At 32.8% G+C, this 15,190-nt stretch overlaps 1 protein-coding gene and 1 long non-coding RNA gene across 2 annotated transcripts in view; both read left to right on the top strand.

Moving 5' to 3' along the window:
- LOC115878060 (paired box protein Pax-2-B-like) overlaps nt 1-15,190 on the top strand; it is a 94,985-nt gene that overhangs the window by 49,408 nt on the left and 30,387 nt on the right. The window contains exon 4 of the mRNA XM_030894414.1: nt 14,503-14,729. Within this exon, the coding sequence (XP_030750274.1) occupies nt 14,503-14,729 (227 nt within the window). The remainder of the gene's footprint in view (nt 1-14,502; nt 14,730-15,190) is intronic.
- LOC115878134 lies at nt 10,864-11,788 on the top strand. Its single transcript, XR_004049470.1, has 3 exons — nt 10,864-11,427; nt 11,482-11,584; nt 11,638-11,788. It is a non-coding gene; the product is annotated as an uncharacterized LOC115878134 (long non-coding RNA).

Here is a 15,190-nt window from a genome sequence, read left to right on the forward strand (position 1 = left end):
TACTATTTTCCATTAATGGTATTTTAATTATGACAAATTTTCTGCAGCAGACTTTGATCTAGATAAAGCCGTTATAATTATAACAGCTTCGAGAGGCCAATCGAACAGTTGTTGTAACCATATTACACGGCTCACTAAGTGATAAGCAAACAAGAACGGTAGTTGCCTTCATAATTGCTTTGTAATATTTCGGGAATTGGCCCGATAAAACGCCATTAACGTAGGGAATTGTAAAAAATTCGGACAAATTATTTTTTCTGCTCTATGTCAACCTCAAATCTGTCTAATAATTATATTAAAAAATATTTCTTTGCTGATCACTCAACAAAGAATTCGGTGAAACCAAATTCAAAAAGCATCTGGTATCTAGGGTTTCCATATAAGTTTTTTGAAATTCCGCACAAGTGAGCTTAGTGAAACTTGGTAGCAAAATAAGTTCTGAATTTATTTAGGTATGTAAAGTTTGTCTATCTATTTAGTTCCTGACAGTGGGAGTTATTGTCTGTCATATCAATTCACAGGTAAATTGTATTTGTTGGCTGTTGTTTATTTATATTCTTCCCTTACTCGTCTGGCTCGAGCCAATTATTATCTGGCTCGAGCCAATCATTATCTGACTCGAGCCAATTATTATCTGGCTCGAGCCAATTTTTATCTGGCTAGAGCCAATTATTATCTGGCTAGAGCCAATTATTATTTGGCTCGAGCCAGATAAAAAAAATCTCGACTGGCCCCACAGCGCTTCCGTACAAATGACATTAGAATTGGATTACACTTTTTTTATAGAAAAAAAAAACTTTGAGCATTTTATTAGTCCTACTATAAAACACTTTCGTTTTGGCATTATTAAAAGCTTAACATTAAATATTGCACGTTGTACAGGGTGTCCCAGAAATAAGTGCAAGTATTTTAACTGGTTCAACCCCAGAAACACGCCTATGAGGTTTTTTTCGCAAACATTTTTTTTGGAAAATTCGAAATTTTTTGAAAAATTTTTTGGATTTTTTTTTTAGTTTTTAGTTAAAAAAACTTAATTTTTCTATAATATGGCAACATAGGTATTAGATTAAATTTACAAGAAAGAAAATCCAGAAAAGATCCAGTGGTTCTCAAAATTTTAGCAAAAAATCATTTTTTTTTGAAAATTTTCAAAGTAAAATAACTCCGTTCTTTTGGGCTTATTTGAAAAACGATAAAGAGAAAATATGTTTCTTTTATCGAGATCTGCCAGCCCTTAAAATACTTGCGCTTATTTCTGGGACACCCTGTATAATGATACTTCCTAACCAATTTACCCGTTGCATATACAATTAGCATGGGCTAAAGTATGTCCAACGAGCCAGTGAAGATTTCGACAGACTACATTCAAAAAATTACAGAAAATACAATTTACTTGTAAATTAAAATGACAGACACAACTGTCACTGTAATTGACTTATATTCACAAAGCGCACAATATACTTAACAAAATAAGGACCAAATAATTTACAATTTACATCCATGAGTGGAGCAAAAACGAAGAAATTAGCCAGATAGATATGGGTACTTTCCAACAATGTTGGTTTATTTATTTTATTTATTTTTTTGTTTACAATGTTTTTTTTGTTTATTTTGTGTTTACAATTAGATTTCCTGGATATTTTTCAAATTTCGGCCGAACCAGCCCGGACACCTTAAGAACTTAGGAATTTTGAGAACCACTGGAACCACCTCAAAGTTCTGTATCTAATATTTTTAACTGAAACTTCCAAGAAAAATTCGAAAAATACATAATTTTCAATTTTTTTACGCTGAAACAACTTCATAGTTCCCCTGCGGTCAAAATAAATTATCCCTAAAAATATTTGCACCAATTTAAGACTCGCCCTGTATAATTATTTCGATTATTATAAATTCGTACACTATTATTTAAAAATTAAATTTCTTTAATAAAATTAAAAAGAAAAATTTTAACGTACCGCTACTGCATAACCACCCTCGACAACCTCAAACACGATATTTTTATCCTAAAATCGACAAAAAGCCGCGTAATCAGTGCTCGTTCATAATTACTACTCTTATCTGAAAATAAGAATAATAATAAAAATGCGATATATAGGGTCACAGATGGACGAACCCTATCAAATACTTATACACTATCTGGAACAATATACCCATGCATCGGAATCTTTGTACTGTGACGACTTTATTATATTATTGTGTATCTGTATTATATCAGGCTTCTGTTTTTTCCTGTAGCGTATTGTCGCCCAATCACGACATGTTTTTCGTGATTTTCTGGACCGTGAATGCTTTGCAAATATGGAACCGTTCAAACAGAAATGTTAATCATTACTCGAACAAAATCAAATATTTGGATAGAACACAAACCAGATATCACATGGAAGAATAGGTAAACATAAGTTCCAGAGGATTTTGTTTTGTAACAGTTGGTGTAAGACTCTGAGAAGTTACTTTATTTTCTATGACGTTTTCTTGTGTATTAATTTTATTTTATGCTGTATCGTAAAATTCATCTTTACATACTTGATTTCAGTGCGGAAAGTAAAAGCTGTTACTGTAATAAGCCGAGTAGAATTTTTAAACCAGATTGAAATTCTAAGATTTTTATTCACACAAAGAATATAATTCGAATAACTATTTTAAAACATAATCTATTCTAAACGTACTAATTCAAAAAGAAATAATAATTTTATTTAATAGGCACACTTTAAGTTGATATTAATGGTGAAAGTTTTATTATAAGGTTAATATTATGTGTTCTAACCATTGCATTGCCACTTGAGGGATTTGATTCTGTGGATGACATCTATTACCTAGGTCTTTAGTCGTATCCACTCTATTCTTTTGCGGTCTCTCTTGTTTTTCCCAGCATATTGCGTTCCATTGAGCGTTGTGCAACCTGCAGAAGGTTTCCTTATAATGTCCGTTTCAAGTGTCCAGATTGCGCATCAATAGGTCATGACTGGTAGTACACATTGGTCGAATGTTTTCTTCTTTAGATAAAGTGGCATTCAAGATTTGAATATGATTGAGTTTCTTCCATAAGTACCTACTTCATGCTAACTCCATGCTAATTCTTCTGCCAATCGTTTTCCATTATTTTATCCAAATATATGACTGGTAATAGAGATCCCGGCTGTGCATTAGATGCCCCAAATATGTATATTCCTCAACTATTTCCAGTGTTTTGTTATTTATTAAAATTCTTTTCTGTCTATCAGTTCGTTGTACATTACTTTAGTTTTTGTTAAATTCATTTTGAGACCTACTTTATTGCTGGATGTATTTAGTTCGTTAATTTGTGGTTGTAGTTCTTCAAGACTATTGGCAATCAGGACTATGTCATCAACGAATCTTAAATGGTTAAGATATTCCCCATCTATTTTTAATCCTTTGTTGGTCCAATCCAGTTGACGGAAGATTTCGTCTTGCGATTCATGTCCTTTCCCAGTTGGGACCTCTGGCGTTTTATATTTATCATTATTCTCGCTTTGGCTTCATTGTATCTATTGGCGAGAGTTTCTATATAAGGCCTCTTAATACCTTGTTTCGCTGGGGCTTCTATTATTGCCTTAGGATATATCGAGTCGAAAGTCTTCCCAAAGTCTATAAAGGCTATGGCTAGTGGAAGTTCGTATTCTTTTGTTCGGCTGATAGTTTCTCTTAGCGTATGTATGTGATCAATCGTCCTGAAGCCGCTTCTAAAGCCTGCTTTTTCTCGCGGTTATGCAGCATCTGGCGTGTTTTGTATACTGTTGTACAAAATATAATATTAGGCTTATTAGTAGGCTTATTGGTCTATAGTTTCTAATCTCTAGGGCAGGACACGTGACAAAAAGGACAGACAACAGATAGACCACAAAAATTACAGCATGGTACCCACGAGGAATCAAGAGACCTAGAGGAAGACCGGGACCATGATATTAGGAACTTAGCAGGGATAACTTAGGCCCGCATAGTCAACAATAGACAAAAATGGGTCCATCTACAAAGAGAGTATCTAAATATGTTAGGGAGGCTACACCATAACTGTAAATGGTTGAATAAGCTGAAAATGATGATGATGATGATGAATATTATGTGTTAAGACTCTTGTGTTCTTGAATGCGGGGTTTTCCAAATTTTTCAACTTTCATTTTTTTTATTTACATCTCATTTTTCAAACATTTTTAACATTTATTTTTTTATTTACATTTAATTTTTCATGCATTCATGATAGTTAAAAAACTGCATTAGAAAACTCATCACTACTATTATTAATCTGTTATTGTTAGTCCAAAACAGTTAAAATATTTATTGAACCCTTAAAACTTTCCGAATTTATTTCAATCAAAACAATATTAAAATTAGGGTTGGCATTTTAAGCCCTTTCAGATACAAATATCGAATTAAAGGTATATCCGTCTCTCCATAAAAATGTATCGCTAGTATTCTCTCCCAATGCGACACGAGATATCCCTGCGAATAATAGCGTATCAATTCGGCCCTATTAAAAGCAAAGAAACAAGCCCCCGTGGGGCCCTGCGAAGGGCCACTTACAGTAAATTGTTTGACAATCCCGCTGAGCCGCGTAATCCAAATCGTTGGCGACAGCGCGTAGGGCGGCCTCTATCGGCTTAAAAAGGGCAACTGCCAACGAACGAAGGGCTGTGAAGTAGGCCCTTTTTATGTTGGCTTGTATGTATCGAATATTATTTTTAATAGAAACTATTGAATCTTGAATTACACTCATCGGCACGAAAAACGGACATCTTAAAATTTTCATGTTTTTTTCAAGTTTTATATATTGTGTTCTAGTGACCGATTTTGATGATTTTTTAAGCAGTTTGTAGTTAAATTATTTGACTTTTTAGTATATCTTTCTAAATTAAAAACGAAAGTTGCCATCTGTCAATTATACGAAGAAAAACAAAATGTTGATATTTTCGTGAAAGTTTGAGACACCCTGTGGAGTAAGTTAACAAAGCAAGGAATTTAAAAATGATTTTATCATCTAGTTGTATCTTTTTTCGTTAGTCTGTTTTTTGATTCATCTCGATAGCTTTAATATGTTTGTAGATATTCGGCTTTTGAAGGAGACAAACATTTTTCCGTATTTTTTTATATTAAAACCATGCCTTTGCTTTTCGTCCTAGTCAACAAACCTATAAAATAGTGTTTATGATTCATGTAATATCACTGTCTTTGAAAAATCATATTATTATTGTCTGTTGGATAGTTCTCTGGGCAGACTCTAGCAGACATGGTTTTAAGTCCAAAACTTGATCTCTACCATAACCAATCAAAGCAGCAACAGCGGATACTTCAGAACTTAAAACCTACTAGAGTAAACGTCAATAAACAATAATAATATGACTTTTCAATGACAGTTCCATTATAAAAACAATAAACACTATTCTATAAATGTGGTGATGAGAACCCAAAATCAATGCGAAAATTGCTGTAAATCGTTACTCTCTTATTCAAAAGAGAATATCTCCAACAATAATACATACATACCGCCATTACTCGCTGACGAGTATTTGACACGCATCAGAAGATGGTCACGCAAGGCTTTTTGTTTCTTCTTTCGTTTTCCAAACCAACAAAAATAATTTTGGGATGAATAAAAAAACTAACTATTGAGAAAAGATGTACCTTGATGATGAAATTATTTTTAAATTTCTTGCTTTATTAACATATTCCACAGGGTGTTTGAAACTTTCAACAAAATATCAACATTTTGTTTCTCTCGTATAATTGATAGATGGAAACTTTAATTTTTAATTTAGAAAGAGATACTAAAAAATCAAATAATTTAGTTACGCACTGAAAATTTTAAGATACCCGTTATTTGTGTCGGTGAGTGTATTTCGACTAGTCAATTTATTGTACCCCCATCTTTTATTGGTCAAATTTTAAATGAAATCCCCAACACAAACCACAGGCTTTATAAATATAATGAAGACAATACATTATTTCATAGGTCTGTTGACACTGGTATCAAAAGCAATGATATTGTTTTAATGTAAAAATTACGAAAAATGTTAGTGTTCTTCAAAATCTCCAAAAAAAATAAAGCTATTGAAATGAACGAAAAAATAAATTACCTAGATGATAAAAGAATATTTATATTCTTTGCTTTTTAACATATTCTACAGGGTGTTTCAAACTTTTAGCAAAATATCAACATTTTGTTTTCCAGGTAATAATTGATAGATAATTGACAGATAGGAAATTTTACTTTTACTTCAGAAAGAGCTACTAAAAAGGCAAATAATTTAGCTACAATTGCTTAAAAATCATTAAAATCGGCCCACTAGAACAAAATAAATTATATAATAGCTATAAAAGCCTAAAAGGCTCATGGCTTGATTGGTTATCTTTCTCAATTTGTTTCTGTCTTTCCAGTATTTCGCCTTTATTCTCCACCCATCCACTCTTATCCTTCTCAAGTCCTCTTCTACATCCTTTTTCCATCTGATTCTCGGTCTGCCTCTCCTTCACTTTTCACCTATTTCACGTCTCATTATCATACTAGGAATTCTTGCTTCAACCATTCTTTCAATGTGTCCCAGCCATCTCAGTCTTTGTGCTCTTGCTACTCCCGTTATACTCGGTGCCCGATATAGTTGCTTTAATTCTTCATTTGTTCTTCTGGTCCATATGTTGTCTATCTTCTTTCCTGCATAAATCTTCCTCAGTATTTTTCTTTTCCGAATATCTAGCCTCAAACTTTCCGTTGCATTGAACGTCCACGTTTCACATGCATACAACACTATTGGTCTTATTATTTGGTACATTCTGATTTTTAAACTTCTAGAAATGTTCTTACTCTTAATAATTTTCTGTAGTGCGCTGACACATCTATTTCCTGCCATTATTCTTGTTATGATTTCTTTAGTTACATTTGGATTCCTTAGAAATGCGGATCCTAGATATGTGAATGTATCTACTTCCTCAAACTTGTATCGTTTACCTCTCTCAGAATTCAAGTGTAGATACCTTCCCTTCTCAAAATCCCTATCTGACCACTCCATAAATTTCGTTTTCTTCTCATTAAACCCTAAGCCTACTTTTTACGCTTGATTTTCTAGTCTTTTGGTCACCGATATCAGCTCTTTCCGATTTCTTGTTAAGATAACTTAAACAAAATAAATTAAACTTTAAAATACATTTTATGACACTCTTTTTCGTGCCGGTGAGTGTATATCTTAAGTTTTTTTGTATTTGTCGAACTCACACCATCTTGATTCACTCTTCCTATCCAAACTTACTATGTACACAGACTCTTTTCAGCGGTCTTTTCCTATACACATGCATATACGTATATAGTTTATCAATCTGACGAGGTACCGTTACGAGGCACCCTTCGTGATACTGACCCCCCGCCGGCATTTTCGAGTATCGCATAAACATTTTAATGAACTACCGTTCCTTGTACGAAATCCTAAATCTATTTTAATAGAGTGTGTTATAAAGTCCCCTATTATGTTCCGACTGTGTGTCATTGATACAGCTGCTCGGTAGGTGTTAAAGTACAGTGGCGTAACTGTATTTGTTTTCACTAGGAAATGTCAAAAAAAAACTCACGCATTGGACCATTGAATTTCGTGTTTTAAAGAAGTTTGGCGACTTTAGTAATTGTTTGTAGTCGCTAGTGAAGTCTTCTACATGTATGATTTGACGGACATAAAAACATACGCAAAGAGGTGAAACAATGAAGTCGGGCATTGCAGATCATGTGTGGTCCAAGCACCATAAAATAGAATAGTTGGAAGCCCGGATTGTCCACAAAGAACCCCATTGGAAAAAGCGCAAATTTAAAGAGGCCGTATTCATTTCTAACAATAATAAAATCTTTAGCAATTCAAGATTGGAAATTTCAACAATATGGCAACCACTTATAAAACGCTCCAATGCAGGTATTCTTAATGGAAAACCTCATGCTTGACTGCACCCAACTAATTCACAGAATCCTCGGCTCTGGTATATAAGGTCAGTAGTTTTAGGATTTAGTTTAGTTCATACTTGATAATGGTCAGTGATACTTCGTTGCATACAAAAGTTGTGTAAGCAAAATAAATAAAGACAATAGAAGTTCTTCTTCCTTTTAGTTTTAATACTGAATCATTGTCTACAACATTCAAAGAAATCTGGATTTTAAAATTGAATAGCTCAAAATTTCAGTCAACTGCTGTATCGACAGGCTCTGGTCGTAGTCAAATTTGCGAATTTGAATGCTATAGATCCATTTAGAATTTCAATATTAGCATTCACTAGTAAAAGAGATAACAACCCAGCTACGTCAAAACACCGGTTTCCGATAGATCATGGAAGTTAGTATAAAAACAGTATAAAATCTATTGACACACTCTGCTTATTCAAAGCCGGATGAGATCGGATATCTCGTCAGTAAGAGTCGATTTAGTTACTCGCCAAGTCGGAATGGCATTAACCATGATATAACCAAGGACCGCGGTTCGGATTCCGCGTAAACAATGTAGGCCCCGTCCAGATTAGCCTTTGCAGCAAAAAGGAGACGTTAACTTAAAATACTTCTCTTTTACTTTTATTTATACTATTTGTCTCCAGTGCGAATCGAATGCTCTACTTTACTATCAGGTAGATATCTTAAATTTTACTTTATTTAATGACAGTTCATTGGAACATTAAAGTTTTAACTACTAACATCACAATTGTTACAAAAACATTAAAATTCAAAAGCTGAGAGTTTGGATTTTCTAGGTTTTATCTTATATTACTCTGTCCTAGTTGATACTTCTATGGTTTAGGGTCCCCCAGGCCCTACGGGGTGATCCGTAGTCACCGGTAGTTGCAAATATTTGCCGTATTGAAGTGTCAACTATTGTGGGGCCTTCATTGTTCCCTACGTTAGATTTGTTGCCCCGGGCCGAAGTAGTGGCTCGCTATAATACTCTATGAATGTCGAGGGGACGGATTTTGGGTAGAATTTAAAGGAATTACTAACTTAATCCGATGGGATGTTAGGTTATAAGAGGGCTTGTGTACTTATTAATGTATTAGTTGATTATAAATAGTTATTAAGAGTCCATTTCACTAGTCCGAAAAAGTGGCAAAATAAGTGTTCGGCATTTAACGTTTTATATAAAACTGGCTAGGTATTTTTACACAAATGAAGAAGGAAATTAAAGATAAAGGATTATACTATATCCGTATTGTAGCACATTTTTTAGACAACTTATTTATTTTTAAGATTTTGATGGTCAAACATCAACAACATATTACTTATGTTTGGACTAAATTTTCTCGAAAATAAGGACATAATTTAAAATTCCGTTACAATACGAAAATAGATCTATGATAAGAGATAATATTTAGCTTTTCAATCTCAGACATATTATAATGTTACCAATTTATCGTATAGCTGTATTTCCAATACCAATATGTTGACTAGAGAGTCAATAACTATGACAATATTTCAAATATATGACGGTGACAGTGTTTAGTTCTGATTATAAAGTTACACCACCCACATCATACGATCAATCTGCAATACCGATATATTTATTACAATACAGAATGAATTAAGGCAATAAATATCTTTTATATTTTCTCACTGATAGAATATGGCTGAGTTGAAACCGTTTAAGAGCGTATCGTAAGTTTGGAAAATAGACAGGCAACGTCATTAAAACAAATGTCCGTAAACTATATTGCACTTTTCGAGTCGGAACTGTATAGGACAAGCGTATGATACATGCCCCCAGCTTTCGCTTGCTTTAACCAAGACCGAGAACGTAGTTTATGGGATATATTTGTGGCGACCACGTGCCTTAAATCTCAATGATGTGAAAGGAGTTTTTCGTGAAAACTTTTTCGTATGTGGCACACATATCAATAAATGAAATAGCTCAATAATTTAGAGCAAGAAATTAATAAGGAAAAAAGTTAATTATAGGTAGAAGCACAGATAACATAGTATAGTAACAAAAATAACTGGAGTGCATTTGTCAGTGATCATGCATACCCTATATCCCAGGATTGCCTTTACAAGAGGATTTTTTTATTATTAAAATTTTGAGAAAAATGCATTTCTTCATAAAAGTTTTTCCTTGTTATAAAATGGGTAATGCCTTTTATACTTCTCCAAATTTCCATATCGTTTAGAGAAAATAAAAAAAAACATGATTAAATTCAAAAATTCTAAAAATCAAACGGCATTTCTATGGTAGAGGTAATATAATTTCGTTTTCGTTCTTTGATAAATTGTTATTAAAAATTTTAATTAACGTCATATTTTTTCTGTTTTAAAATTTTAAAGAAGCACAAAATTTATGTAGTTCTGTTCTTAACTGAATAAGATTTCAAACAGTAACCTAGGCTACAAGATCGCCAAGTGAAATAAAGTAGTACTAAATAATCTTAAGATATTAGCAAATAACCCCGAGCAGCTTCAAAGCCTGTTGGGATTGGTATCCCGTTTCAGCAAATCAATCCATATGTAATTCGGCTTATCTAAATGTGCCACTTTACACTACAAAAAAGGTAAGCTGATGAAGCTGAAGTCATGACAATGGACTGACAACACTAATGGATGGTACAGAGTACAGAGATAAAGACGTTAAAGACATCTGCATACAAATATCTTGGAATGTTACAAACGGCGCAGATCAAGTATAAGGAAATGAAGATCAGAATAAAAAATATTTTCCTAAAGAGAGTTGATAACAGTTTATAAAACATACTTACCGGGCAGACAGACCATACATTACTTTCCCGTTTGCACCCGCCAATCAAAATCCGTTTAATTCCCAGTGCCCGATTTCGACCGAAAAGAGCCTTCGTGTAACATCGTATTTTAAAACGTCCGCGCCGTTTTCGATCAGGTGACTGGGAAATTTTACAGTTCAAGTTGGTTAATTCGTTTAATTTAATACTCTGTGATTTAATACTTAATCTAATCCATATTTAATCGTTTGCTAGCCTTTCTGGGTGTTTGAACGATTTTATATACGGTCACTACTATTTTCCCGCCAATTTGTGTTTCATGCAAAGATATTAGTCTTGTTTTTATATATTATTATACATATTCAAGGATATTAGTGTGGTTTAATATCTTTTTAATAACTAATTTGTTGTGATTTTGGTGCTTTTCATCTTTATTTTATCATATTAAAGGTGTAATTAAATATGGATTGTTAAATTATGTGTTTTATGTTATTTGTGCAGTTAGGGTTAGGATTAGTACATTTATTGTATTTTTTCCATGATTGTTTAATTAAGTACCATACATAATATGAATATTCAACAATCTGTTTTTTATTTTAGAAATCTTGAAGAGTTTACAACTTGGATGTCGCTGGATAATAAAGAAGTAAACTATGCTCGTCATGATAGACAAAAACATGCTAGTGGAGAAGAGACTATTATATAACTGTAACAGAAGCAATTCTAAAGATTGTAGACTTATTTATGTTATACAAATATTTCATTCTTAATAAAATTCATTCTTAGGATTTGTTAGTTCAATGCAGCAAACGTAATATGAAAACTGGAGGTAGTATTCGCATAAATGGGACCTGCCCTTCACGAATTTTAGTAAAAATAACTACAGATGGTAATCATGATATTTTTTGTGTCTAATACCTACCTAATGATTAAAAAATACAGGTCAAATTCAAGCCAAATTTTTTGAAACATGTGGGCCATACAGATGAGTTGAGAACAAAGCGATTGTCGAAGGTGGAACAAAGTATTATTGTGGGACAATTATCAGCAGGGGTATCAAATGACAGAATAATTCAAGATGCGAGAAAAAACATTCAAAATAATAAAGTTTAGAGGATAAATTTAGTAACAAGAGGAGATTTGGCATATTTGATTCGCAAGTACAACATTGATAAGAAGAGGGATAATGATGATATGACAGCTACAGCCCTAAAAATTGAAGAATGGAATAAACAAGGAAATAACCATTTATTTTTATTTAAGAAAATTGGTAATTAAATCAAATGTTGATTAGTGTTAATTAAAAGTTTCAAAAGAAGGTTATATTATTATAAGATGTTTATTTAATTTCAGGTGAAAATTATCCAGGTTTAAAAGATGAAAATTTTGCAGTGGGGTATATGAATGCTGTTATGGAAAAAAAGCTGCTGGATTTTAGTCGCATCATATGTATTGACGGCACCCATGGAACAAACAGGAAAAATTTTAATTTAACTGTTATATGCATTAAGGATGAAAATAATTTAGTATTTCCAGTGGCGTTTTTGCTTTCCAACAGGTTGGATCAGATAATTCAAGAATTTTTTTTTAAAGCTCTTTTAACAAACCTAGGTAAACCAATTGATGCAGAATATATTATGAGCGACAATGACCCGAAATATTATGGGGGTGATGGTTATATAATTATTAGTAAATGGTTGTTACGTTAGATTGTAATATAGTAAATTTAAAAATAACATTAATCAGTGTAGACACAGCAAAAAGAGGAAAATCCAGGGGAGAAAATTTATGTTTTGTGTTTCACCTTCACCATTTTTAATAAGTTTTATATAATTATGTTATATAATTATTAGTAAATGGTTGTGGTTATTATTGTTAAAAAAATGTTTTGAGAGGTTCATGGCTCAGAATATAGTAAATTTAAAAATAACATTAATCAGTGTAAACGCTGCATAGAGAGGAACAATCAGAAGCAAACATATTATTCAGAGAAGAAAATATATGTATTATTTTTCACTATTACGAGTAACTATTATTATACTCTTTAAAATATTATTTGTCATATCTCTGTACTTATTATATTTTGGGCTGACAAGGTTTGGTTTATAAATATATGTTTGAAATAATTTAGTTGTATAAATATCACTGTAGTTTGTATTCATGCCTTTATTACTAACAGAAATAAATTTTATTAACAAATTCTAATCTTGTGTTTTTCACCCTCATTCATGCTAAGCCTATTTATGTATATTAACATTTTTGTTAATACATTATGGACCACAAAATAAATAATGTAAAGTTCTTTAACCAAAATGAAACATTACAAAATTTTTGCTATAAATGTAGGTAAATACAGTCTGTTCGGTATTATTATTAATCTAGGTTCTGCTGCCTACTTTAAAATTTAGAAATAAAAAACTTCTAATATAGATCTTAAAATTTACAGGAATTTGTTTTAAAAATTATAAAGATACTGCAGAATCAAAAAAAGGCAACTCAAATATTGACACAAATTATTTGAAAAATCGCTGTATATAGTATCTCCTATAGGTATATCTAAAAGTAAATCGAACACACTCCTGATCTATACATAAACCAACATATTAATTATATGTAAACGAATAAAAGAATGATTACCTCTAGGTATAGCTTTTTTAAATTGCACCCTCCCATTTTTCTGTATTTTAATGAAATAAAATATATAGTTATCTTTTGAAAAACAACAGTTCTACGTCAAACGTATTTTCATGGGAAATTTGTCCATTTTTTTAATTAATATTAAAATAAATACATTTTAAATTTCAGAATCTATTTTCTAAATTACGCAAAAGTGTATAAAGCTATGGTATAAATAATCTCCTCATTTTCAAATAACGCGGGAAATTTGCTCCGCCCCATTTGTGCTGAAACGATTTGATTGGCGGGTGCAAACGGGAAAGTAATGTATGGTGGCAGACAGTAGATTGCAGCAGTCAATGGATGGGCAATTCCTGTCCTGGCGCACAAATCGAGTCTTGAAATGGTCCGCTTGAAACAGAGCTGCAGGAAATAGACAGAGCTACTAGGAGAACACTATCGCAGTTCAGATTGCACCATCAGTCGTCTTCAGAAATCAAGTTGTATCTCCCCAGGATTCATGGAGATAGAAAAAGTTTTAATCATCAAGGGATAACTTACCTTCATCGAGCATATGCGGGAGTGACCGAGGCTACTCTTCCCTGAACCTGGCTTCCCATATTCCAATGGAAGTTCCATCGGTTCAGGAACATCTGAGGAAACCAAACCAAAGCCAGGCAGAAAGAATTGATAAAAGCGGATCTATACAATTCCTTACAATCATTAACCTCATGAGAGAAACCGAAGGCTTCATATGTGCAATACAAGATCAAGTGGTTAGCAGTAGATCGTACAGGAGGCACAAACTGGTACAACTGAGGTACAACTGATCAAAGAATCTATCAAAGAATGAAATCGAAATTATATTGCCATAGAAATGCCTTTTGATTTTTAGGACTCCAAAACGATATGAAAATTTGAAAAATTATAAACGGCTTTAACCATTTTAAAACAAGCATAAATTCATAAATTTTGACCTTCAGTACTGTGCAAATAAGTTTCCAGGATTCACAACTCCCTATTTCACAGCCTATTTTGTAGAATTGTTTTTTTTATCTAGTAGGTAGTAGGTAGCTGATAGATTTACAAAAGAAACAGCGATGACAGCAAAACAAGCAGTTTTATACTATTGTCTTTTTTCAATAATTATTAAACATATTTAATTACTAATATCTATTTTCTTCTTTACAGAATCGTGAGAAACAAGGCTGCGGAAAAGGCGAAACACGCCCACCAGGTAGCCACCAGCGGCGGCTCGTCGGGCTCCACGCCCGGTGGTTCAGTGTCTGTGATCGCGCACGCGCCTGCCACCCAACTGAGCGAGCCCAGGTCAGGGGCGTACAGCATTAACGGAATTCTAGGACTGCAGCACGACCCCAATGGCAACAGTATCAAGAGGAAAAGGATAGAAGATCACGGTAAGTGTCAAGTTGTATTTTGTATTAATTAATTACTGAATGTGTCAACGGGGACAATGCAAGTCTAGTGATATACAGGGAGACTCTTAAATATAAGGGCAAGTATTTTTACGGGATGACAATCTCTGATTTGTTCATTTCCGCCCCGAATAGCAGTATATAACTATTAAAATATGAGTAAAATTATACAGAACGTTAATTTTTCAATAAATTAAGTTTGCAACTCCTCCAGCTTCCTCAATTGACTGTTCAGATCCCGCATGTTTATAGTTTATTTGTAATAATTAATGTTTACTGAAAATCTGTGACATATTAGACATTATAATATAGAAATTCAATAGAAAATAGTGGTTTACACTTTATATTTTTTTTTCATTCACAATGTTTAAAAAACAAACAAAAAATAATAGAATATCCTAGCAACAGTTTGCGTTAGTCAGTTGTAACTTCTTCTACTAATT

This window comes from Sitophilus oryzae, unplaced genomic scaffold (genome assembly GCF_002938485.1).
Source record: "Sitophilus oryzae breed Bouriz unplaced genomic scaffold, Soryzae_2.0 scaffold_1500_pilon_pilon, whole genome shotgun sequence".
Taxonomy (NCBI): domain Eukaryota; kingdom Metazoa; phylum Arthropoda; class Insecta; order Coleoptera; family Curculionidae; genus Sitophilus; species Sitophilus oryzae.